Raw genomic sequence first — 25044 nt, 5'->3', positions numbered from 1 at the left:
TTGCATTTGAGAAGAGAGGCTTTATTTACAATATTTAAACGGGATTTAGCAAGGAATACCTCTCCCCTCATACCTTAGCAGCATGAACTATATACACTTTATAAGCAAGAGGAGTATCCTGGGGGACAGGATATGAATTCTCTCCCGAAAATTAGTTCTGAAGTTCCCAGTTCTGAAGAGTATAGCTGGGAGGTAGGATGTGTGTGTTGGGGGAGTCTTAGAAGGTAGATGTGAAACACCAGCTTCTCACTGGGGTCCACAATCAGGAATTACTTCCGCACTGGCCAGGAAAGCATCAGGATTTCACCTCACTCATGGCTTCCATGAGGCGAGCACTGTTTGTAACAGCAGTTGTCAGAAAAATAAATCTGTACCCTAAGAGTCAAGAGAAGTAGCAAAAGTGATTAAACAGACCTCAAGGTCCTAACAGGCCAAGCCCACCAGTTCTGTAGTGCCCCAGTACCCCAGGATCAGAATGCAGGTTTACAGGCTTAATCTAGACCTGCCTGTCCCCAACACGTGAGGACAAAAATAGAACAGTAAAATAACAGTTGCAGTCTCTAGGTATGACTATGTGTCAAGCCTGGCGGAACTGTGCCTCCTGCTATAGCAGTTCCCAGCAAGGCTGTACTGGGCAGGACATGTCCCCAGAACATGCTACCTTGTTCTCTCCTCTCTGTTCTTACCTTTCTCTCTACCCAGGAAGCGCAGGGCTGATATCTCTGAGAACGTGCAGCCCCCCAAGAACACCACCAAGATGAGGCGGAGTGACTCACTGGAAGCCTTGTCTTCCTTAGCCATGTCTGTGAGGGTCAGAGTAGATGCCCATCTTTAGTCACACAGGGTAATGGGTCCTGCCCAGCCCTCCCTGACGCCACACCCCCTAACAATACCACACACCTGTGAATGCAAAGTCACTGCAGTTTAGCAGCCGGACCACTTCATCTAGGCCCTGCCAACTCCGCCGGTCCAGCACCTAGGAAGGTACAGACCCTGGCTTCAGGTCTTCTGATAGGAAGTTTAGGGAGTTCCTAGCTAGTTACTTGGAAAGTGAAAGTTGAGGTGGGCCAAGGACCAAGAAGACGTAAAGAACACAATAGGAATTGGAGCAAAAGTGACTCATTTTCACCTGCTCAATGATTCGGCAGCTCAGAGGCACGTAGGCGCCACTGAAGACGTAAGCCATGTCCCGGGGCACTTTCAGGTCATACTCCCCATCTACACGTGGGATCTAGAGAGCAAAGGTACTGCATTAGGCAGGTGACGCTCAGCACTCTGACCTTTCAGAGGTCTGATTAAGGCAGCACACCATGGGCAGCAGCTCACACTTCAGAGAAAACCAGCAGAGGCACTGACAAAAGGGTGTATACCAGACAACCACTGCAGTAAATACCTGCCCCTCTCTCTAGGCTTCCTCTGCTCCCTGTAAAGGCTCTGAAAAGGCCCCTTCCCAGGGAGCAGGGAACCCATACTCCTCAAGGCTCTTTCACATCGACAGTACTGCTACATGTCTATTAAACAGCGGCTCTTTATGCTCTGTCTCTGTTAAATTAAGCTCATGCTGTAAAGTTACCACAAAAATGCAATGGCATGGGGCTGGAGAGATAGTTCCACAGTTAAGAGCACTGACTGCTCCCCCAGAGGTCCAGAGTTCAATTCTGAGCAACCACATGGTGGCTCACAACCATCTGTAATGGGATCTGATGCCCTCTTCTGGTGTGCATGAAGAGAGGGACAGTATACTCACATACATAAATAAATATTTAAACAACAACAACAAAACAATGACACAGGGATCTTGCAGATGGCCTGGGTTCAATTCCCAGCACCCACAGAGCAACACACAATTGCAGTTCCAGAAAATCTAAGACTTTCTTTCAGCCTCTAGGCCGACATGTGGAACACACATAAATGTAATTAACACACAAAATAAGAAAAATTTTAAATGGAAGAATAGAGAATGAGGAGATGGTTCAGTGGGTAAAAATCACTTGCTACCCGAGCACAAGGTCTGTGTTCCCTTCCCCAGAACCCACTCGAAAAGCTGGACCCACAGCAAAAGTACATCTGACCCCAGTGTCCTATGGGGAATTGGGAGGCAGACAATGGAGAACCCCTAGAAGCTAGTTGGCAAGCTAGACTGGCCTATACAGAGGAAACACAACTTAAGACTTCATCTCAAATAAGGCAGAAGGTGAGGACCTGAGATTTCCTCTGACCTCTGAATGTGTACTATACATTCACATATGAATGCATGCACACACTGTACATACACACTGCATACACATAGGCACACACTGTACACACACTGTACACAATACTGCACGCACACACACACACACCGTACATATGCACACACAGTACACACATGCACACACATGCATACTGTACATACACACATACACACATATACACACACACATACACACACACACATACACACACACACACACACACACACACACACACACACACACACACACTATACTCACCAAAAAGAAAGAAATGCAATGGCATACAGGTTAATATGAATTCAAAGTACATTATAAAGGAACAGTCAGGTGGTGGTGGCACACACCTTTAATCCCAGCACTTAGAAGGCAGAGGCAGGTGGATCTCTGAATTTGAGGTCAGCCTGGTCTACAGAGTGAGTTCCAGGACTTCCAGGGCTACACTGAGATCCTGTCTCATAAAACTAAAACCAAAACCAAAACCGAAACACAAAAATGTTTCCCATCCAGCCTTGTTTGTTCTACATACCAAATTCAGCTTTTTGCTGATGGCACGAAAATTGCTCCTCTTGGCCAGAGAACTGAAGGCATCAGTGATTTTTCCTGGGGAAGAAATCTGTGCTAGGTTCCATCTACGATCTACAGCTTCGCAATAGTATGTGGGATAGGAAAGAATGACATACCAACACTTCCCCCATCTTCCCTGCCACTGAAATCATTCCCGACAGTTCCCTGGGCATGACCAAGGCAATCAGCAGACCTCTCCTCATACACAGGTTTTCTCCAACAAGGTATCAACTGCCCACTCAATGTAGTCTACAAGGTGACCTTAATTTCTAGGGTAGGCATCAGCTTCAGAATAAAAACAGCCTGCTGTCTTGAGGGACTGTGAAAACAGCTACTCCATTTCTCTAAGCTGCATTTTCTTTAGAAGAAAATCAAGGGAAAGACGACCTGCCTCTGGAGGGTTAAGTGAGAACTCAGGTCAAAGGTCAGCACATGGGGAAGTTTGTGGTTTATGTGAAACCAGCCCTCCCAGTCCTCTCTGCCTCCAGGGCTCTCTCTCCCAGCTGTAAGGAGAGGAACAGCCCCCAGGGTGGAGAGAAGGAGGCTCACCTGCGGCCTTGTCAGTCACCAGCTTGCTCACTTTATTCTCTACTGCAGTGAGGGTGTCCCCCGAAGCCTGCTCTGTTAGAAGCCCGGCTCTCCGAAGGTTGGAGAAGGTTAGCAGGTGCTCGGGGCCGTAGCTCTGAAGGAATTTGAAGCCAATTATTTACTCAGTGTCCACCACTCAACCAGCACTTGTTAGTGACTCACAGGGGAGGGGAGGAATCCATATGTACTCTGCAGTGTCTACTCAGAGAGCTCACCTGAGTGGCAGTCTCAAAGAGGTATAAAAAGTAGAAACTGCTTAAGAACAGGATGGGTTTGGCTGGATGGCTCAACAAGCAAAGGTGCCTGCTGTTGACCTGATGACCTGAGTTTGGTCCCCAGGGACCCTTGTGGTGGAAGCAGAAAACCATCTCTTAAATGTTTTTCTCTGGGCTGGAGAGATGGCTCAGTGGTTAAGAGCACTGTCTGCTCTTCCAGAGGTCCTGAGTTCAATTCCCAGCAGCCACATGGTGGCTCACAACCATCTGTAATGAGATCCAATGCCCTCTTCAGGCAGGTGGATGCATATGCAGCAGAGCAACTTGTACATTAAATAAATTTAAAAAAATTAAAAAAGAATAAGAAAAACCTTTTAAAAAATGTTTTTCTCTGACCTCCACAGGCATGTGCACACACACACACACACACACACACACACACACACACACACACACACAATCAACAAGCATAGTTTGAAATGGTTCTTTAGATTTCGTGTATATGAATGTTTTGCCTGGATGTGTATGTACATGTGTATGCCTGGTGCCCATAGCGATCAAAAGGTGTGAATTTCCTGAAACTGGAGTTGGGAGTGGTTGTGAACCACCATGTGAGTGCTGTGAACAGAGACCAGGTCCTCTGTTCCCAGAGCAACAAGCAATCTTAACTGCTGAGCCAACTAACTCTTCAGCCTTGATAAATGAAATTTTTAAATGAAAAAAGAATTATATCTTTCCATCTTTACCTGCAGATACTGTGTTTTCAGGGACCGATAATCCTTGGGAATCAAACCTAAGAGTAAGGGAAACAAGGCATATGTAAGGAAAAAAAAGCAGCCATGGACCCCAGAAGAGAACAGCCAAACCAATCAAAATATATAACCAGGAGGAAAAGCTGTGCTACCCTTGAATAGGACGCAGCCGACGCCGGATGGACCGCTTAATCTAATTTGCTTACTTAAAGCAAATCACCAGTGCTGGACAGAATCTGAAAGCTGTGAAGGAGGACGTATTTCCTAGTATTCCAGCTAAGTGCAGTTATTAGAACTGATTTACAGCTTCTGAGAAACCAAAGGTTTCAAGTGTTTTTCTCCACAGAGATAGGAAACTGGGCTTCTAACTACAAGGAAGGGGAGCTAGAAGAAGCAGAATGTGTCTCCAGGTAGAGAGAAGCATGATTCACTTAACACTGAAAGGGTCGACAGTAAAACCATCTTGTCATGAAGAACTGGGGCTTTGTGGAGTGATTATGAGAGAAACTCCTTGGTCCCACATCCTTTTCCTCAGGAAGCCTCACTGAGGACAGGTCAAACTGAGGGGGGAGAGAATCGCCATTGCACCCTACATATGATGGGTACTGTGGAGTGGACTGAAGATGGTCCTGTTTACAGTCAAACAATATGTCCCCTACAACCTGCTAATGACCCATCCCAAACAAGAAAACTTCATTTTAAGGGAGAAAGAATTCAGTAAGTATCCCCCCCAAAAAACCCAAAAACCAAAACAGCAAACAAACAAACAAACCCAAAGAAAACAAAACAAAAACCCTGTTTGCTGGGTTTTGAAAAGTCCACTCTTTATTCCTGAGGTGCACATATTTCTCAACGGGCATTCTTGGCTTGATTTTTCGGCTCACCATTCTCAGTGATGGACAAAAGGCACATGAGGCGTAGGCTTTCTATGGGCGACACCTGCACAGGAAGGAAGGGTCAAGGACTATTTCAGGATGCGAGTCTTCTCCTCTTTCTGCTCAAGCAGCCCCCCACCCACCTCTGACCCTAAATCCCTAGCCTTCCAGTGCACACCTGCCGGTCTATGTGTTCTTCAATGTAGCTAGTGCTCTCTCGAATGTTGAAGCCCTCCAGCAGTGCTGTCAGAGATCAAAAAACAGCTATTACTGGAGATCGGCTTAGCTGAGAAGTGTCTGTCTCCCAATCTCTATCCTTGGGTGGAGCTAAGGGACCCCCAGCACTCCACATAGCCAGCAACGTCAGCTGGAGAGAGTAAGAAAGCATCTTTTCCAGGGGCTGGGAACCAGCGGGCTGGGAGCAAGAGGAAGAGTTTTGTGATGCTCTGGCAGTTACCATGCTCGGTCTTGATTAGCTCCTGGAAGTCCTGCTTGGTTTTCTTCTTCATGATTGATTCACAAGCTCCAATATCTGCAGAAAGGACAAAAATCTCATCTTCCTGGTTGCACAAGGAAAATCTTTGATTTCCAGAAGAAAAACCTCATAAAGGAAAATCCATAAGCACTCTTTTTTTTTTTTTTTCTAGGAGCTGGGGACCGAACCCAGGGCCTTGAGCTTGCTAGGCAAGCGCTCTACCACTGAGCTAAATGCCCAACCCCCATAAGCACTCTTTTATTTTAAATCAAAAGAGACTATATCAAGAGAACAAGAATCTCCTCTTGGAAGAAAGTCATGGCCTTCAGCAGCACTCCCCTGGAGGGCACAGTCACCTCCCCTTATCCCCCAGCTAGCACTTACGGAGACTCAGAAGGCGGTGCTCCTGTTTCAGTCCCTTGAGCTCTTGGGACACGAAGTTCTTCATCTGCTTTATGTCCATACCTCTCCGGCGCTGTGGAAATGTACCCATAGGTCAGCACCCCTGAGAAACCTCCACTCTCCCTCAGCTGCTACCCATCCATGAGCAGGCACCAGAGGCCTATCATAGGACTAGAAAGGCAACACTGAAAAAGCCAACAGAGGTACAGGCCTTACGTCATATTGAGCCTGCAAGTTCCGGGCTTTCTGGCTCAAGAAGCCAAAGACATTGGAGAAGTGCTCATTGCGGATCTCACTGAACACCTGTGAGAGAACAAGACAGAAACCACCGACTATGACAGATCTGTATCAGGCCCCTGCCTGCCTCATGGCTACAACAACAGCACAGGAAGTGATACACGAGCCAAAATATGACCAGAGCAGAGCTGGTTTCAGAAGTGGGTGTCAGGGCCATTTATAAGGTTCTGGATCTGCTCTTTACACATTTATTTTTGGATTTTAAGATAGTTTTATTTAGCTGAGCCTGGTCTCAAGCTCTTGATTCATCTGCTTCCGTCTTCCAAAAGATAAAACTGCAAGTAGGAGCCACCACTCCTAGCATGGGTCTGATCCTAATTGAGAGAGAAAACCTCCCAGGGATTTGGCCTCCTGCGCAGGGCTGGACCCCAGCCTTGTGTAGCACTGGTCCTGAGTAAATCCGGACACACCCACATCCTCACCTTGTCCTCAGCGTTGAGCAGCACCTTCAGGCTCTTGTCAGAGGATGTGACTTCTGGGCCAAAGTCGACACTTCCTTTGAAGGCAGAGGGGACAGCTATTGGCAGCTCCACAGAGGCCTTCTCCTACTCATTCCTCAACTCTGTTAAAGGTCCCTCGGTGTCACCAGTCTCCCCACAGTACTGCTCTACTACAGGAGCCACCAGAGGATGCATCATCTCCACTTTGCCAAGATGCAGAGAGAGGATCATGGTACTTACCACACTTGATTCGGAAGGTGTCATCTACCAAGCCCTCATAAACCACTTGGGAGCAAAGTGCTGTCACAAAGTCCACATCTGAAACCAAGATCCCAAACACAAAGGTTCCCTAGACGCAGCTTTCTAGTCAGTTATTTCTATCAGCTCAGGAATGCCCCACATACGCCCGTGTTCACACTAAAATTCCCAGATCTAACTGTAGGACTCCAATTTTGCCAGCACATTTTCCACATTTTTGCCTTCTAGAACCCAAAGATAAGACAGTGGTGGGGAATGTTTACCTCTGTCCAAGAGAAAGATGTGTCCAATCTCTGGTCTCCGACCTTTCGTTTCACTGTCCTCTTCCTCCTCCAGTTTCCTCCACAGGTCATATGACATCTACCAGAACCCGAGACAATCTGTTTTGTGTCCAGGTCCCCTTGAAGGCCCAACTTACAGAGGCTAACCCCTTTCTATGGCATACCCTGTCTTATCCCCAAGTAGGGAGTTAACTGTCAGGAATACCTTAAGCCTATTTTCCCATTTGCTTCTATCCTCCCATACAGTGAGGAAAATGTTCCTCTGCCCCAAAGATAAAAGATTTAGGAATATGACCTAGGAGCTCTTGCTTATCTGTTAACCACACAGATTTTCCTCTCTAGAGAAACATCCTGGGACAAAAAAGCAAAGGAAAGGCTATTCCTTATGTCAGAGATGCCTAGCGCTAATCTTTGTTGGGTAAAGAAAAAGGAAAACAGGGGGCTGGAGAGATGGCTCAGCGGTTAAGAGCACTGACTGTTCTTCCAGAGGTCCTGAGTTCAAATCCCAGCAACCACATGGTGGCTCACAACCATCTGTAATGAGATCTGATGCCCTCTTCTGGTGTGTCTGACGACAGCTACAGTGTACTTATATATAATAAATAAATTAAATCTTTAAAAAAAAAAAAAAAAGAAAAAGGAAAACAGGCTTTAAGCACAAGAGCTCTGCTCATACTGTTACCTTCGTGCATCTGCCAATGCCATAGCAGTTAGGGAAGGGCCCATAGAGAGTACTGAGAAGGTGCAAGGCCTGAGCCACCGTGTTGATCCAACGCTGATCCCCTTCCTGCAGCAATCACATGGGGCACAAAGACCCGTGTCGACCCATCAGATGCAGTGGAGAATGCAGCCCTAGGTGCCCTAGAGTATATGACAGTATCTGGGGACTGCTGGAGAAGTTAATTTTACAGACCCTATCATGGCAGGAGTGGGAAGTCCTAGGAGAGTAGTAAAGTTGCCCTCTGGGCATGTCTGTGAGGCTGTTTCCAGAGAGAACTAACCGCAGGGTGAGAACTGCCTGCAGGTAAACGAACACTCTGGGACCAAGTAAGTCCTCAGGCAGAATAAGGGAAACAGGGAAAAGGCCTGCCAGGTATATTCTCCTCCCTCTCCCTCCCCTTCCCCTCCCTGACTATCATGAGCTGTTCTGCTGTGCCCCATCAGAAATAATGGATTGGAACCCCCAAATCATTAGTTAAAATAAATCTTTCTTCCCTTAAGAAGGCATGGTGGTGGGGTTGGGGATTTAGCTCAGTGGTAGAGCGCTTACCTAGCAAGCGCAAGGCCCTGGGTTCGGTCCCCAGCTCCGGAAAAAAAAAAAAGAAGGCATGGTGGCATACACCTTTAATCACAGCACTTGAGAGGCAGAGGCAGGTAGATCTCTGAGTTTGAGATCAGCCTGGTCTACAGAGTTCTAGGACAGCTAGGGCTACACAGAGAAACACTGTCTTAAAAAAAAAAAAACAAGAAGAAAACCCAACGGGGTTGGGGATTTAGCTCAGCGGTAGAGCGCTTGCCTAGCAAGCGCAAGGCCCTAGGTTCAGTCCCCAGCTCCGAAAAAAAGAAAAAAAAAAAAAAAGAAAACCCAACAAGAGGCTTGCTCTCGGGTTTGACTGCAGCAACAGCTAACTGAGAGCCCTGACAGTAGTTCTATACAAAACACCCATAGCCTTGATCTGTGAAATCACTCACTCATAATAAATTATATGAGCTGGAAAAAAGTGTCAATATTTCTAGTCCACTGGAACCAATATTTATCACCTGATACTAAGATTCAAGGGCCCTGCATTACCAGGAAGTAATCCCTGAAAAATTCTGGCAGTTCCATGCTCAGCAGATCCACATCAAGAGGCAGCAGAGAAAAGGCCCATTCATCACAGCTCACATCTGTGGGGATAGAGAACATCAACCTTCAGGTAGAAGGTATTGGTTCCATGCTCAGTGAAGGTCTGCCACAGCCAACCAACACATATTTACAGAGACTAACCACAACTATGGGCAAAGGACTGACTACCCGGCTTGTCTAGGTTATAGAGTGAGTCCAAAGGTAGCCTAGGGAACGCAATGAGACTTAGACTCAATACGAGAAAGTAAAAGAGTCCGAGCACAGCCATGCACACCCTTAATTCAGCACCTGGGAGGTGGAGGCAGCCAGAAGTCTGTGAGTTCAAGGTCAGTCAGTGATACATTGAGAGACACTTGTCTTCAAAAAAAGTAAATAAAAATAAAATTTTAAAAAAGAGCCATAAATGCTTGCCTAGCATGTGCACTGCCCTTCATACAATAGCCAGGGTTTTACATAAATAAATAAAGCCAAGCCTGATGCCATAGACCAATAAAACAGCTATGCAGGAGAATGGGGCAAGATTACAATCTCAAGGTCTGTAAAGCAGGGAAGCACAGCAGACAGCTTAGCCTGAGACTGTATTTGATTTTGTTTATATCCAGCTCCCAACCCTTGTAACGATGCACTTGGCAGCCCAGCTCCTTGGCTTGCATGCACTTGCATACACACTCCTCTCCAACAGTGTGTGTACAACCTCAAGATCCACCCCCTACAACACACACACACACACACACACACACACACACACACACACACACACACACCTGTACCAGACTACACCTATTCCCATACCTGAAAAATACTATAGGTTTCTCCATCCCTAGTAACAATCAAATTTAGGCAGTTTTCATTCATGTATATTCCCAATTTATCAGGTACAAGAATAGACACTACTCTGGCCTGCACTGCATCCTCGGTTGACCTCTTAGGGAGACTGTCCTCTTTATCATCTTATGCCTATGCATAATTGGGCATGGATATGATCAAAATTAGACAAACTGTGGGAAGATATGGGCAATAGAAAAAATGAATAGATGGCCTAATCTATCAATCTAAATGGAGAATAACCCAAACTCTGGCTGTCAGTAACTAGCCCTTCCTTCCTTTAGACCTCATAAGAGACCACAATCCAGGCATGGTGGTACACACCTTTAATCCCACTATTCCAAAGGCAGAGGCAGGAGGACCTCTTTGAGGTCATGATATGCACAGTGAGTTCTAGGACAGCAAGGACTGTATAGAGACCCTGTCTCAAAACAGAAAGAGTGCCAGTCTGGGGACTTTGAGTACTGTCACTCATGTAGCTGACTGACAATCTTGACCCTTTATCATCTGTACTATCAGTTAACTCTGAATGAAGTTATCTTGTTTCTTTTGCAAATTTATGTCAGCCCTTATTTCAAATCCTTTGCTAAGAGGCAAAGGAAATCTGGGACTTACTGCCCAGATCCTGGCCACCAGTCACACCTGAGCTGCAGAAGGAAATGCCTCCCTAAAGAAGTGACAATGAGGGGTTGGGGATTTAGCCCAGTGGTAGAGCGCTTGCCTAGCAAGCGCAAAAAAAAAAAAAGGAAGTGACAGTGAAGTTAGAGCCTGAGTGAGATGTCGGTGGGGTGGGGAAAACGCTCAGTGCAGAGCCTGGGAGACTAGAAGGCAACAAGCTAGGGAAAGAAGCAGCACACTGTGAGGCTGAAGGGAGAGGAAGAAGGCTCGGTTGAGATACATGGCAGGCCATGCTGAGGAGGCTGGGGCCACCTGTCCGTGGGAATCTGAGAGGCAGCAGCTGCCCATTCCTTATGCTAGCCTCAGCCTCCCATGCTGTTCTCAACCGGGTCCTATTCCCAATCTCATTCCCAGGGAACTCTCACTAGACCAACAGGAGTGAGACCCAGAGAAGGAGCTGGAACCAGAAAACACAAGTTATTTCTTTCTTCACATGTTCTCTCACCCTTCACTCACATTCGGTTCCTCTCACCTCCATAGACTCCCTCTTCCTCAAGCACCATCTCACATGCATAAAACTGAAAGAGAAAAGTCAATTAGCTGATTGGGAAAAGCTGATTAGTAACAACTTTACTCTGCTCATCCTGTTTTGTTTTTTCCTGATGCTGGATGTGACGGTAATCTTGGTTACTGCATTGAGACATCTAAAGGTTGGTAAAGCACTCTGCCTGGTGAATCTGTAAGGGTGTTTCCAGAGATAGCTAGGTCTAACTGACCTAACTAGACCTGTCTAATCAAGGCTTTGAAAGACCCCAGCTTAGCAGCAATAACGCCATTTTGCAAGGCTATATTTAAGATGACTGGTTCAGAGAAAGGTTAGAACACTGAGTACACAGCGGCTGCCAAACAAGATGTGTTTGGTTGAAGGCCTGGCAACAGGAGGACTGCCGTTGAGCACCTGACAATGAGAAAAGCCCCGGGAGAGGTCCCACACCCTGGTGGGGGGCCGAGTCAGCCGTTATGTTCCAAGAAGGTAGCTAAGAAACTTGCCCCCAGGCTGAACCCTTGGGGGGCCGAGTCAGTCCTTATGTTTCAGGAAGGTAGCTAGGAAACTTGCCCCCGGGCTAAACCCTTGCCATATTAGAATCCACCAATTATATCCCTGTAACCGTGCATCTGCTTCTGTATGCTTGCTTCTGCTCCCCAAAATCCTATAAAAGCCCATCCTTGGTTCCATGGGGCGCGCCAGTCCCCCGAGTGACTGAAGCGCCCGCAGGTGCCTGTGCCTGTGTATCCCGACAATAAACCAAATCCTCTTGCTGATTACATCCTGTGGTGTCTCGGTCTGGTCTTTGGAGTTGGAGGGTCTCCATCCCGAGGGAAAGTTCTCCCTGAGAGCTTTTCAGCTTTAATCCCCTGTGGACTCAAAATCTAAAAATACTAACAAGGTGGTGCAACTGCAGAAGGAAAGTAGGGCTCAGTTAGAGGAAGTGGTGGCAAAGGATATTTTCTTTTGTTTTTTCATTTTGTGAGACAGGGTTTGTTTATGTACCCCTGGCTATCCTGGCTAGACTTGTACACCATGCTGGCCTGGAACTCAGAGATCCATCAGCCTCTGCCTCCTGAGGGCCACCATGCCCAGCCAAGGGACTCTGGGATACACGGCAGGCCATGCTGAGGACTCTGGGGCTACCTGTTTCTGTGGGAATCTAAGAAGCAGATGTTCTTAAAGTGGATCATGGAACCTAATCACTTCCTGTCTGCCATGAGATAAACAAGGGTAAAGGAATGGAGATAGAGGGGCACGCCTTTAATCCCCGCACTCCAGAGACAGATGCAGGTGTAGCTCTGTGAGTTCAGGGCAAATTTGTTCTAGAGAGTGAGTTCCAGGCCAGGGAGTGTCAAAATAACAAAAACCAATAACAACAAAAACCCTATCCAGAGAGCTAGCTAACCATGAACCGAAACCTCTAAAACTCCAGAGCCAGAGTAAATCTTTCTTCCTTCAAACTTTTTCACAGGTTTATCTGTCACAATGTGAGATCAAACCCGGGTCTCAGTGGGGAGTGCTGCACACATCTGCAATCCCAGCACTCAGGAGGCTGAGGTAGGAAAATTGGGAGTTCAAGGCAATTTGTACTGAATAGTAAGTTCTAAGCCACCCTAGACTAATTAGTGATATTCTTCTCAAAACCAAACAGGGCTGTGAGAAGACTCAGCAGGTAACCGCATTTGTTGCCACAACTGAAAATCTGAGTTTGGGGTTGGGGATTTAGCTCAGTGGTAGAGCGCTTGCCTAACAAGCGCAAGGCCCTGGGTTCGGTCCCCAGCTCTGAAAAAAAGAAAAGGAAAAAAAAAAAAAAAAAAAGAAAGAAAATCTGAGTTTGATTCCTGGGCTCAGCATGATGGCAGGAGAGGAATGACTCCCAGAAGCTGGCCTGACCTCAACCTGCACACGTGGCATTTGCTACCCTGTACATGAGTGTGACACACACACAATAAATAAATAGTTTTAAAGCACCTGGGGTTTCACACAAGCTACACTCTCAGCCCCATTCTTTCTCTGTCTCTGGAGTCCCCTGCAGTTAGTGTCAGGGCTTGTATAAGGCCTGAGCACATCTTCCAAGAGCTCATTGTTGAATTAAGTTCCACTGTGAGATATGAAGAGTGTAAAGTTAACCTAATTACAGTGTCCAGAGGAAAGGCTTTAGAATTCACTAGGAGTAAGGTCATCAGCATGGAGCCCCATGATTAAATACTGGTGGCTTCACAAAAGGAGGTGGGGATCAGGGTACAGCCACGTGTTCTGTCTTTCACCACATGATGGTCTGCATCGCCTCAGGACGCTGCTGGCTAGACAGCCATCCTGAGATATGTCCCTCCAATCCTGAACCTGCAGAACACAGACTAAAGTAAGCCTTTATGCTTGCTTTACAGTCTCGGCTATCTCATGGTAGGAAGAGAAATAACCTGAGGCAGTCAATGGTGAGGATCTTAGTTACACAATCAGTGGATAAGGACAGGAAAACTCATCAGTCTACAGTGGCCCTCCAGGACTAACTAGCCCCAAATTTCATTTCTCTTTCATCAGTTTTACTTATGTATTATGCTTTTCATCTCCCTTAGAGACTGTGAAACGTTATAAAGGGGTAGACATTTGGCAGACTTTGAGGGAAGAGCTGTGCTGGGTCAACTAGGAAGAGTAGCAGGAGGGGACTAGGAAGTTCTGTGTAGGACACACCCGTGAGATGCAGAGATCCTGCCCGGGTCAATGATATGAATATTGCATTTAAGTGTTTTAACAGAGGTGGGCATGGTAAGGTAAGCCTGCAATCCTGGCATTCTAGAGTCATGAGCAGGAATTATAAATTCAAGGTAAGCCTAGGCTATACAGTAAGATCATAACTCAAAATACGGCAAGCTTTATTCAAGAAAAAAAAGGAGGAGTCAGTGATAGTAATTCACACCTGCAATCTCAGCCCTCGGAAGAGGCAGGAGGATCAGGAGTCCAAGGTCATCAGCTATAAAAGAAAGTTCAAGAACAGCTTGAGTTACATAGACTATGTCTCAAAGAAAATGGGCTCTGTGTGTGTGTGTGTGTGTGTGTGTGTGTGTGTGTGTGCCTGCCTGTGTGTCTTACAGTAAGGACAGGAGTGTGTGTGTGTGTGCCTGTGTGTCTTACAGTAAGGACAGGAGTGTGTGTGTGTGTATCTGTGTGTCTTTCAGTAAGGACAAGAGTGTGTGTGTGTGTGTGTGTGTGTGTGTGTGTGTGTGTATTACACTAAGAACAAGTGTGTCTGTGTGTCTGTCTGTGTCTGTGTGTATTATTACATTAAGAACAGGAGTCCAGGAAAGACAAAAAAAAAAAAAAAGTGGTACTGAATACAGAAGCAGAGAGAAAAGACTGAAGGAGCACTCACAGGGACAGGAGCAGGAACAAACAGTACCATTACTACACAGGAATATGTGTGGGCAGGGACACAGGGCAGGAGCCATTTCAAAAATATAAAACTATTCAAATTATTTATGACTGGGGTTGTAGTGCAGCGGTGGAGTGATTGCCCAGGATACTTAAAACCTTAACTAGACTACTGGCGCACCAAAGCATCCCCACCCCAAATCCCAGAGAGAGAGAGAGAGAGAGAGAGAGAGAGAGAGAGAGAGAGAGAGAGAGAGAGAGAGAGAAGAAGAAATCTACATGGAAGTCACTATTAATCCACTAATCCACAATGCTTTCTTCTGGGGCAGTGTGAGGACAGACCGTTTATCTAGTAACCATAGACACATACTGAAAAGACAGACAGCATGTCATTGGCCATCTATCCCAGTCCTGTTACAGTCACTGAGAGCAAAACTCAGTCCTCCAGGGAAGCTAATTAAAACAGCAAGTAACCAACGCAAACCATCTTTAAGAAGCCCCTGAAATTGGCCAGACACACTAGGCCCTCCCTTCCCGAGAGTATCTGAGCAATGAAGACCAATGAGTCAGTGTCAGCCAAGCAGAGCTCCATGGAGGAAGTGGAGATCAACTGAGCCACCTGAAATGGACACTGTCCTTGAGCTGCCTGCAGACTGCAGGGTCCTCCAGGAGTCCAGCTTTTGTGACTGTCATCCATGCTAGGTAAGCTTTGGTACTGCAGCTGTCTTTGAGTCATCTCTGCTCCTGTAAGCAAGCTCTACCATGTGCTTGTAAATAACCCCAATAAAACTCGATGGTTCACCAAGCTGGATTTTGGTGTATCCATCCTTGAATCTGTCGTCAATCTATCTGGGGTGAGCAGATATTTGTCAGTGTCTCCCAGAATACTGTATCACAACAACCCTCCTCTCTGTTCAACCTCATATATCCCTCCTTCTAGGATCAAATCTCACCTTCTGAGGACTTAAGATGATTTTGTATTTTCTAACTCGGCCAGCCAGTTTGTCAGCATTGACAAGATCTAGAGAGAAAGAGAGAGCAAAACTCAGCAAGCCCCACAAGCCATTTCTTAGACAAGAAACAAAGATGCCTTCCTGATGGCTTCCCCGCTTCACCCACTAAGATCTTGCTATGTAGCACAGGCTAGCCTCAAACTAGGATTCTTTCTGCCTTGACCTCCAAAGTACAGAAATGACAAATGTATACCACAAAATGTACAAAAAGGCCCATAGGGACTTTTCTTATCAAAGGGTCCTTATGGCCAAGACCCTTCTAACTTGCCCACCTTTTCCCAGCTTAGTTCCACATAGTACCATGGCTCACTCACTGGCAATGTAGCGCATAGTCTTGATTCGAGGTCTGACCAAGAAGCACAATCTGTGAATGAGAAAGGGAAAATCATGAAGATGATGATAAGACCTAAGGAGATAGTAAACCAACCAAGTCTTTAATCCTTTGCCCTTCTTGACCAGGCCTGCAGATCTGAGCTACCACGTGCCAGCCACAGAAGACATTTCTCAATACAACAGGTTCAATGTGATGATATAAGTAGCTTTATTGGCTCTATGGCAGATCCAGGAGTTGCTTGCTGTTCTTAAATATTTGATGATCCAATGAGCCAAAATTATATATTTTTTATTTATATATTATATATAAATGTATATAATATATTAGTATAATTTCTAAGTTTCTAATTCATAAATTATATATGTATATATTATCAATTAAGTACTAAAAATAATAAGAACTGGAATGTGTGTAGTAATTTTTACATATTTAGAAGTTTTTCAGGAAAACCTTAAGAAATGTATACACTACTCAAGTTTGGGCAATGTGTAAAAGAAATCAAAGCCCTGGAGATAGAGTGTAATGGTAGATGCTGCTCGAAGTCCTGGTTTGATTTCCTGCACAGCAGACTGTGAGTGCCTGGCATGCGACAGGACAATACAAAATGCCCTGGAGGAAAACCAACCTGGTCTGGAAGGGAGCTCCATGAAGCGTAGGAAGGGGCTGAAAGCCTGGTGCTCTTTATAGGAGTGAGGGGCAGGAGAGAACTCTAGGTAGAGTAAGTGGAGTGATGAAGGGCAGAGGCATGTTCTAGTCTGTGTGAAAGGAAGCACATATCCACAAAGGCCTGAAAGGATACATGGGGAACAAGACTATACGAGTAGCATCAGGCCTTGGAACCCATGATGTTCAACTGGACTACATGCAATCAATATGTATTATCTTGGAAGGCTTTCCCTTTTAACATTTATGTGTGTGTACACACACACGTGCCACAGCTTGTGCAGTCAGAGGACAACTTATGGAGTAGGTTCTCTTCTTCACTCTATGGGTAAAATTCAGGCTGTCTGCTAGCCATGCTGGGGAATATCTTTACCTGTTAAGACATCTCACTGGCCCCAGAGGTTCGTTTTATTTGTTTACTTACTTATTTATCTATCTGTTCACTAATACTGTATACGTGTGAGTGCAGGCACACATGTAGAAGCCAGAGGACAACTCTGCGGAAGATTCTCTCCTTCTACCTTTCCATGGACTCCAAAGGTGGAACCCTGACCACTGGGCTTGCACAGCGAGCGCTTTATCCATGAGCTGTCTACCAGCTACCAACCTTGGAAGTGGTTGATAGTGAAGGAATAATTTTTGGAGAAGGAATACTTTGAATTGTAGATAATAACATGGAGTAGAGAGGGGAGAAGGCAGAGTGAAAGAAACTGCAGAAAGGCGGACTAACAATCTGAGTGTGGTATGTGTAACAATCTGTGCATGCATGATGCTGTGAACACTCAGGGAACCGGGTCACACCACAGGCACTGTGGTTGCAGATCTCAGGCCAGAACAAAGCAAGGCAAACAAACATACCCCTCAGGGCCTCCTCAGGACCAGCCTGGAAGTCACACAGATGCTCCCAGACACTTACTGTTCATTGGAGCTGAGAGTAAGTTTGTTTTCCACCTTGTACAGCTTGTCTACTTCATGTTGCTACAAAGAGAACCAAACACAACAGTGAACAGGAGAGTTAGAAAAGCCCAGGCATGACGCAAAGGCAGGAACACTTAAAGGGTTAATCCTAGAAGTCAATATGTTTCCATCCCACTAAAATTTTTTACCTTACTGTCAACAGAAAAACCAAAAGTAAAACACAAGAAAACATCACCACCGGGTTGGGGATTTAGCTCAGTGGTAGAGCGCTTGCCTAGCAAGCGCAAGGCCCTGGGTTCGGTCCCCAGCTCTGAAAAAAAGAAAAAAGAAAAAAAAGAAAAAAGAAAAAAGAAAGAAAACATCACCACCATCCCTTGTGTGCCCACCCAGGTGAGCTGACTGTCTTCACCCTGTCGAGGGCACCATTCTTTAGGAATTAGCTATGTTTGTTAAAAGAAAAACTGTTCAAAGAGGAAAAGGGGCAAGGAGTTGCCCTGAAAATGGCTGATACCTTCAGGATAGAGACGTTAGCAATTCGATCCAAAGGGCTCATGAGATCTGCCTCAATGAACAAATCCTTTTTCCCAGGAAGCTGAAGGAGAGAAAGAATGATTGATCACTCAAAGGTCACACAAGCTTCCTTCAGCTGGGAATTTATGCAGTCACTCATTTAACAAAAACTTGGATCTTGAGTTAAAAGGCACCAGATATCTCGCTAAGCATCTTACTTACTGTCTGTATTCACCACTGACACTTCTTTGTATGTAAAAAATATTCTTTCTCAGCTTGGCTCCTTGTCAGTCAATTGTGAGTTTGGACACAATTATACTCCGCCTCATAACAGTTTCTCATGTCCCAATGAAGACAAAGTCAACAAACACCCACCTTGCATCCTGCAACCCCTCAACTAACTGCTAAATATCTTTTCCAGGAGCATTTTCCTTTTAGTTACAAATATGACACACTTAATGAAGAACTTTGAAAATCAGGGGAGGGCTGGATGTGTGTGTGACTCAGTGAGGTAGCGTTTGTGTTGCAAGCACGAGGCCCTGATTTCAATCACCACCCCAGCAGTGCTCACCCTATCTCCTCCCCCAGCAACCACCTCATGACACCACCTCGGGAAGTCAGCACCAACACTCTGCATCTGCTCTCTCATTTGTACATGAGAAGGAGGTCACAATTAGTGATATGGAGGGCTAAGTCCCTGGAAGCTTCCTTCCTTTTTTTTTTTTTTTTTTTTCTGGAGCTGGGGACTGAACCCAGGGCCTTGCGCTTGCTAGGCAAGCGCCGTACCACTGAGCTAAATCCCCAACCCCGGAAGCTTCCTTTCAACTTGACATAAGGTTGAGAGTCGTTAGTGATGTTTATGGGACACCCAGCAAGGGTAGGTGTTGAGGAAGAAGGCTGAGCAAGCAATCCCGTTGGATTGACACATTTGGTGAGTGATGGCAGCAGTTCTCAGCTGGGACATTTGGCAATGCCAGCACACATTTTGGTTTATCTGGAACAGGATGTAGGGAGATATTGGCATCCGATGCATAGAGGTTTGAATGCTGCTAAGCCATCCATAGTATACAGGACAGGCCCTACAACACAGAGTTACTGCACACAGCATGTCTGCGGTGCCAAGGATTAATAATACTGATGCAAAAGAAATGGTGGGAAATAGGTTTGAAACAGTTGACTGGAGCTGAGCAATAGGTAGGGAATTTGGATTTGATCCTTTAAGAAAGAAGGAGAACTTCTTTTTGTATATTACAGCACAAAGCAGCCAGGAATTTTAGATGGAATGGACAACTATTGATAAAATGAAGAGATGAGAAACTGAAGGTAGGGGCTCATTTGAAAAGGTAATGGGGGCTGGAGAGATGGCTCAGCGGTTAAGGGCACTGACTGCTCTTCCAGAGGTCCTGAGTTCAATTCCCAGCAACCACATGGTGGCTCATAGCCATTTGTAATGGGATCCAATGCCCTCTTCTGGTGTCTGAAGACAGAGTGTACTCATATTCATTAAGTAAATAAAATCATTTAAAAAAAAAAAGAGGTAATAGAACAGACCAACCAAATATATATATGCATTTGGTTGCTTTTTTTTCGAGGCAATGTTTCTCTGTATAGCCCTAACCATTCTGGAACTTGATCTGTAAACTAGGCTGGCCTCGAAATCAGAGATCCATCTGCTTCAATGCTGATATTAAATGTGTGTGGCACCACTGCCCAACTGTTTTTTGTTTTAATATTTTCCCCTACACTTCCTAGAGTGTATGAATGTTATTTGCAAAGCCATGTTTGATAAAGTACCCACAGGACTCTGCCAGCCACCCAGTTAAGTATAAGGGAAACAACAGTCAAATATGACTTTGATTATGAAGCCTGAATAGCGGTATTCAGTAAAAAAGACATAAACCAGGGCTAAGTGGCTCAGATAAAGTATTTGCTGTGTAAGTATGAAGACTGGACTCCCAGCACCCATGGAAATGGCAGGTGGGGATGTTGGGCCACTTGTAGTCCCAGTACTCTCTAACAGAGGAAGGATCCTTCCAGCAAGCTGCCTTGCTAGAAAGTCTGTACCAGCAAGTTCTAGGTTCCACTGAGAAAACTTGCTTCAATGAATAAGGTGGATGGTAATGCAGAAAGACTACAATAGTCAACCCCGGACCTCCCCACACATGGCACATGTGTGAGTACCCATACACAGTTTTTTTTTTCCTTTTCTTCGGAGCTGGGGACCAAGCCCAGGGCCTTGTGCTTGCTAGGCAAGTGCTCTACCACTGAGCTAAATCCCCAACCCTACCCATACACATTTAAACATGCACACATATATGCCCCATGCACAGACAAAAAGAAAAAAAATCAAATTAGTGTGGGAGGACAATATTGCCCTGAGTCCCTCCGACCTTGAGTTACCCTGTGGTGCCTCTTCTGCCACACTGCTCCACTAATAAAGTTCTATCCTTAGTCTCTCCTTCTCCCTAGTACCTGTCTTTTCCACTTCACATACTTTTTGAAACACTTTCATGTGCAAATCTCTATGTTAGCATTATGGGACATACAAACGAGAAACCATATGGTCCTGTGTCCCCTAAGGTTCTTCCACTTTCCAAGTTTCATCCTGTCCTTTCTACTAGTCAGTCGCTCTTCCCTCTTTCTTCCCTCTTCCCTTCTCTCTTCCTCCTCCTCCTCCTCTTCCTTTTTCTCCCCCCCCCCCCCCGTCTCTGTCTCTCCCTCCCTCCTCCCCTCCCTCCTTCTCTCCCTCTCTCTACTCCCTCTCCAACGTAGGATTGAACCTAGGTTTCCAAAGGAGAAGAACTATACACTAAGGAATATCCACAGCCCCTCACTACTACCACTTTAACTTCACATAAGCTCCAAATTAACCAACTTCCTCCGCTTAGCCTCTTCCAAAGTGTGTGTGTGTGTGTGTGTGTGTGTGTGTGTATGTGAGAGAGAGAGAGAGAGAGAGAGAGAGCATTCATGCAAGTGTGCTTTTCTATTTTTTTTTCTTTTTTTTAAGATTTTGTTTATTTCATGTATATGAATACACTGTAGCTGTCTTCAGACACACCAGAAGAGGGCATCAGATCCCTGTTACAGATGGTTGTGAGCCACCATGTGGTTGCTGGGATTTGAACTCAGGACCTCTGGAAGAGCAGTCAGTGCTCTTAACCGCTGAGCCATCTCTCCAGCCCGCAAGTGTGCTTTTCATTTTTGTTCAATGTTGATATGTGCCTGACTCTAAGCTAAGTACATGACATTGGGCAGAACATACACTATTCCTATACCTGAGAACCTTCCATGAACAATAAGCAAACCATTATAATGACAGTGGCAACATTATTTTCCTAAAAACCCACATTAAAAGGTCAATAAACTTTGTTCCTTCCTCAACATTTACGACTAACCAATGTCTCTCATTTTTCTTTCACTGTACTTATAAATCTATCACAAGTCAGGGGTGCTGGCAAATTCCTGCAATGCTAGCACTTGTTAGGCTGGGTCAGAGGGTATCCTGGACTACATAGTAAAACCCAAAGAGGTTGGGGATTTAGCTCAGTGGTAGAGCGCTTGCCTAGGAAGCACAAGGCCCTAGGTTCGGTCCCCAGCTCCGGAAAAAAAAAAAAAAAAACCAAAGAAACAAAGCCAACAGTCAAAACCCACCATTTCTCTCATTTCTACTGCCACCAAGTTTCTGTAGCCTTTTATTACTTATTAAATCAGTATTTTCCTAACTAGCCTGCTGTTCATTTACTCTACTTTACAAACCACGATTGCAAACATTAAGTACTGCTTCACACTGTAATGGGTGTGGGTTAGCCTGTGGTGTAATTTGTTTGTGTGATTTTGGTTTTTGATTTTTTGAGACAATTTTTCTCTATGTAGCCCTGGCTGTCCTAGAACTCATTCTATAGATCAGGCTGGCCTCAAACTCAGAGATCTGCCTGCCTCTGCCTGTGTATGAATGAATGTACTGGGACTAAAGGTGTGTACAACCACCCCTTTCATTTCCATGGGGTGCAATGGATGAAACCTAGGACCCTCCACAGGCATTTTTTTTTTTTTTACGACTGACCTGTCTTTCCAGCCTACATTGTAACTTCTGATAGCCCTTCCTCTGCTCAGGCTTCAGTCTTTCCCTGCTAGACTTCACATCAAGCAGCCCGACTACCTGAATGACGCACACTGTTCCTACCCCAGAGAAAGCACGTTTATTCTTCAAACTCCACATCACCTCAGCTGTTGTTTATTCTGAACTTTTCAGGAAGTCTAGAGTTCACTTACCACCCGACACCTTTAGGGGTCATTATTTCATAGGGCACCTCCTGGAATGTAACCAGTGACAAAGGTATTTCAACTGTATTTCCATCTCCACGGCCTGGCACAAATGTGTCTTTTTCATTTGCACGGAGGCTGGCAATTTCCATTTATTCTCTGGCCAGGTCGCAAGCAATTTGTTACCACTCTGGTTTTTCCTGTTGACTGCCCCATTGTGGACCTGCCTCGGAAGCTCAAAGGGACTCAGCAAGTCAGAAGTCACATTGAAGGGCCACACTGTTGACGCAGTAAAGGCGCCAGCCATGGCAGGCACTGACCTGTTCTAGCAGATAGATGAGCTGGTCCCGAGCCAGCCTCTTGAGCATAGAGAAGTCGGGAAGCTCAGGGGCGTCCAGTCGATGGGGGAAAGCCATGGGAGAGGTCACCTGAGCCACCGTGTGAGAGCAGCAGGATGGCCCCTGTTCTGAAAAGGCCGGCGACAGCCCTAGGTGACACCGCAGGCTGGTATCCCGCTTGCCTGGGCTCTGGGTTCCAGGACCCCCGAGGGGCCCTCGCTCGTCTGCCGCACTAGACGGATGAATGACCACCTACTGCACAGACGGCCACAGCGTCGAGTGACTCTCCTTGGCGACCTACAGTCACTGGTCCTACCTGGGTCCACTCAGCCTGTCAGCAGGATTCCCTATAACATCCGCACACTCGGCAGCGTGCCGGGAGAACCCCGCCTCCTACCTAGAGAAAAGCGACTTCCTAGACATCCCGGAAATCCGGTTCCCCTAGTCAGCACTTAGAGCACTGGGAGAAGACGGCGTCCGGGAGGGGACATTTAAAAACACGAGGCGACGAGTTAATTTTTTTTATAGGTTTACTTTTTGTGAATGTGAGGGATATGTGTGCGTGTGTGCGTGTGTTATGGGAGAAATAATAAGCTTGTGGCATAACCATGCTACAAAACAACTGAACAAATTAAAGAGGCAAAATACTGAAGCAATCAGCTGGTGGTGGTGCATGAGTTTAATCCCAGCCATTGGGAGGAAGAAGCAGGTCAATCTTTTTTAGGTTTGAGGACAGCCTGGTCTACAGAGTGAACTCCAGGACTGCCAGGGCCACACAGATAAACCGTGTCTAGAGAAACCAAAAGAAAACCAAAAACAAACAAGTAAAAACACAGAAATACATCTATATAGTGCTATTTACATAGGATTTTTGTTTTTGAAACAAGGTCACAGTATGCAAGGTCACAGTATGTGGCAGATAGGAGTTGAGGAAATCCATAAATGAATCAATGGGAGAAAGGGTCAGGTATAATACTTTCCTGTTTAAAAAAAGAAAAAAGCAGTCTGTCATTTTGGTGGGCGTCTGCAATCTCAACCCTTGGATGGAGATAGGAGTATCAGGAATTCACTGCTACTATGGGTAATACGAGTCTCTGTCTCCACAGAAGAAAGGGAGGGAATAAGTTGAGGGAAGCTGGGGAACAGTTCAGTGGGTAAAGGGTGAAGACTGGAGTTTGGACCTCCAGCACCCACAAACATGCTAAGTGGGTGTGGCAGCTCCTTAGTAACTTCAGCACTCCAAAGTCAGAGGCTGGGGATCCCTTAGGCAAACTGTCTAGCTAGACTAACCTAATTACATGGTTCTGGGTTCATCATTAGACCCTGCCTCAAAAGATTAGCTGGAGAGCTATCAAAGACTCCACCTCAACCTCTGGCCAATCTGTTCCCTGCCTTCCCAACTCCCACTCTCTCAAAGCAGGAATCTAGGACAAATGACCTAGCTTCTAAAAATAAATAGCAAGGGAGAAAGGATGTGAGAGGTGAAACTTAAGGCATAAGAAATATATTGAGACCGGGTGTGGTAACAATTTTGGAATTTTGGACTCTTTAAAAAATAAACAGAAATGTTTTTGTTTTAACCCTAGGTGTGGGATATGGGGCTGCTTCAGACTGTCCACATCAATTATGATTTGCCTCATCGTGCTCTGGCAGGGGCAGGATTTTGCCAGCCGCAGATAGTTTCTGTGACTGTGTGACATTGGGATTATGGTGACCTTTCAGAGGGTATATAAATGCTAGGGCCCCGAGAGGCATGATGGGTTGTTGGTTGTGGTTTGTTTAGTCATGAGTGAAGAAATTAGATGTCCTGACAGTGAAGACCAAACTTGCCCTAAGGAACTCATCACCCCTAATCAGCAGGAAGTGGTCTAATCCCTTCTGACTGGACTTTATTCAGGCATCTTTCTTTTCCTCTCTATCCTTTTTTCTCTATTATCTAGTGTTTGGGAGGAGGAAAGCATGAGAAAGGAGTGGAGAAGGGCGAAAAGAAAGAATCGACAAAGTAACCAAGAATGACTACAGCCAGACTGAGCAGTGGGTAGACAAAGGCAGGATCTGTGTGATTTCAAGACCAGCATGGTCTCCACAGTTGCAGTACAGCTGGTGCTACGGAGGCACTATCGCAAAAAAATTCATTAAAATGAAAAGGTAGCTACACAAGGGGGTAGAGTCTCAAGCCTCAAAACTACTTATATTAAAAGGTCTTGCCTCTTAAGCAATTGGATGGGGATCTTGTGAAGGGGGTTATGCTAGACTGTGACCCCAAATGGTCCACGGGGCTGGGGGGCAGGACTTTTTCATAATCAGTTTAAAAATACCATCTGGCACCAAAGGGGGATATTAGCTATTTTTGCCTTTATCCTATGCTGTCATCCCGTTCTGTGGAATAGTAAAAATAACACTTGCTTCTTCCTAT

General features: G+C 45.7%; 1 protein-coding gene across 8 annotated transcripts; it reads right to left on the bottom strand.

Annotated features, from left to right (window-relative positions):
- On the bottom strand, window positions 1–23017 carry Vps33b (VPS33B, late endosome and lysosome associated). Of its 8 annotated transcripts, none has more exons than NM_022286.2 (23): window positions 22611–23017; window positions 18029–18109; window positions 17516–17577; window positions 15917–15966; window positions 15543–15610; window positions 11203–11248; window positions 9174–9268; window positions 8064–8168; window positions 7364–7460; window positions 7083–7160; window positions 6825–6898; window positions 6322–6408; window positions 6088–6178; window positions 5686–5760; window positions 5407–5471; window positions 5238–5292; window positions 4348–4394; window positions 3348–3480; window positions 2761–2834; window positions 1130–1231; window positions 901–976; window positions 687–803; window positions 1–375 (listed from the first exon to the last, which is right to left on the bottom strand). In NM_022286.2, the coding sequence occupies exons 1-23, from the start codon at window positions 22704–22706 to the stop codon at window positions 296–298; spliced, it is 1854 nt and encodes a 617-aa protein (NP_071622.1). In that variant the 5' UTR covers window positions 22707–23017; the 3' UTR covers window positions 1–295. The 8 variants fall into 8 exon arrangements, 5 of the variants coding, with proteins under 5 accessions (NP_071622.1, XP_087442981.1, XP_087442991.1 ...); XM_087586855.1 differs by having other exon boundaries at window positions 11187–11248; window positions 22611–23016; XR_015638337.1 differs by lacking the exon at window positions 2761–2834 and having other exon boundaries at window positions 11187–11248; window positions 22611–23016.
- Between the last annotated feature and the right edge of the window lie 2027 nt (window positions 23018–25044).

This window comes from Rattus norvegicus, chromosome 1 (genome assembly GCF_021556685.1).
Source record: "Rattus norvegicus strain SHRSP/BbbUtx chromosome 1, alternate assembly SHRSP_T2T, whole genome shotgun sequence".
NCBI lineage: Eukaryota > Metazoa > Chordata > Mammalia > Rodentia > Muridae > Rattus > Rattus norvegicus.
Note: the sequence above shows the minus strand (reverse complement) of the source record. Positions and strands in the feature narration are given on the sequence as shown.

Coding starts and splice junctions, on each gene's coding strand:
- Vps33b (NM_022286.2), bottom strand. CDS start 22,706: ATGGCTTTCCCCCATCGACTGGACGCCCCTGAGCTTCCCGACTTCTCT. Junction 6,899..7,082: donor CACCTTCCGAATCAAGTGTG/GTAAGTACCATG, acceptor CTGCCTTCAAAG/GAAGTGTCGACTTTGGCCCA. Junction 376..686: donor CTTCCTGGGTAGAGAGAAAG/GTAAGAACAGAG, acceptor CTTGACTCTTAG/GGTACAGATTTATTTTTCTG.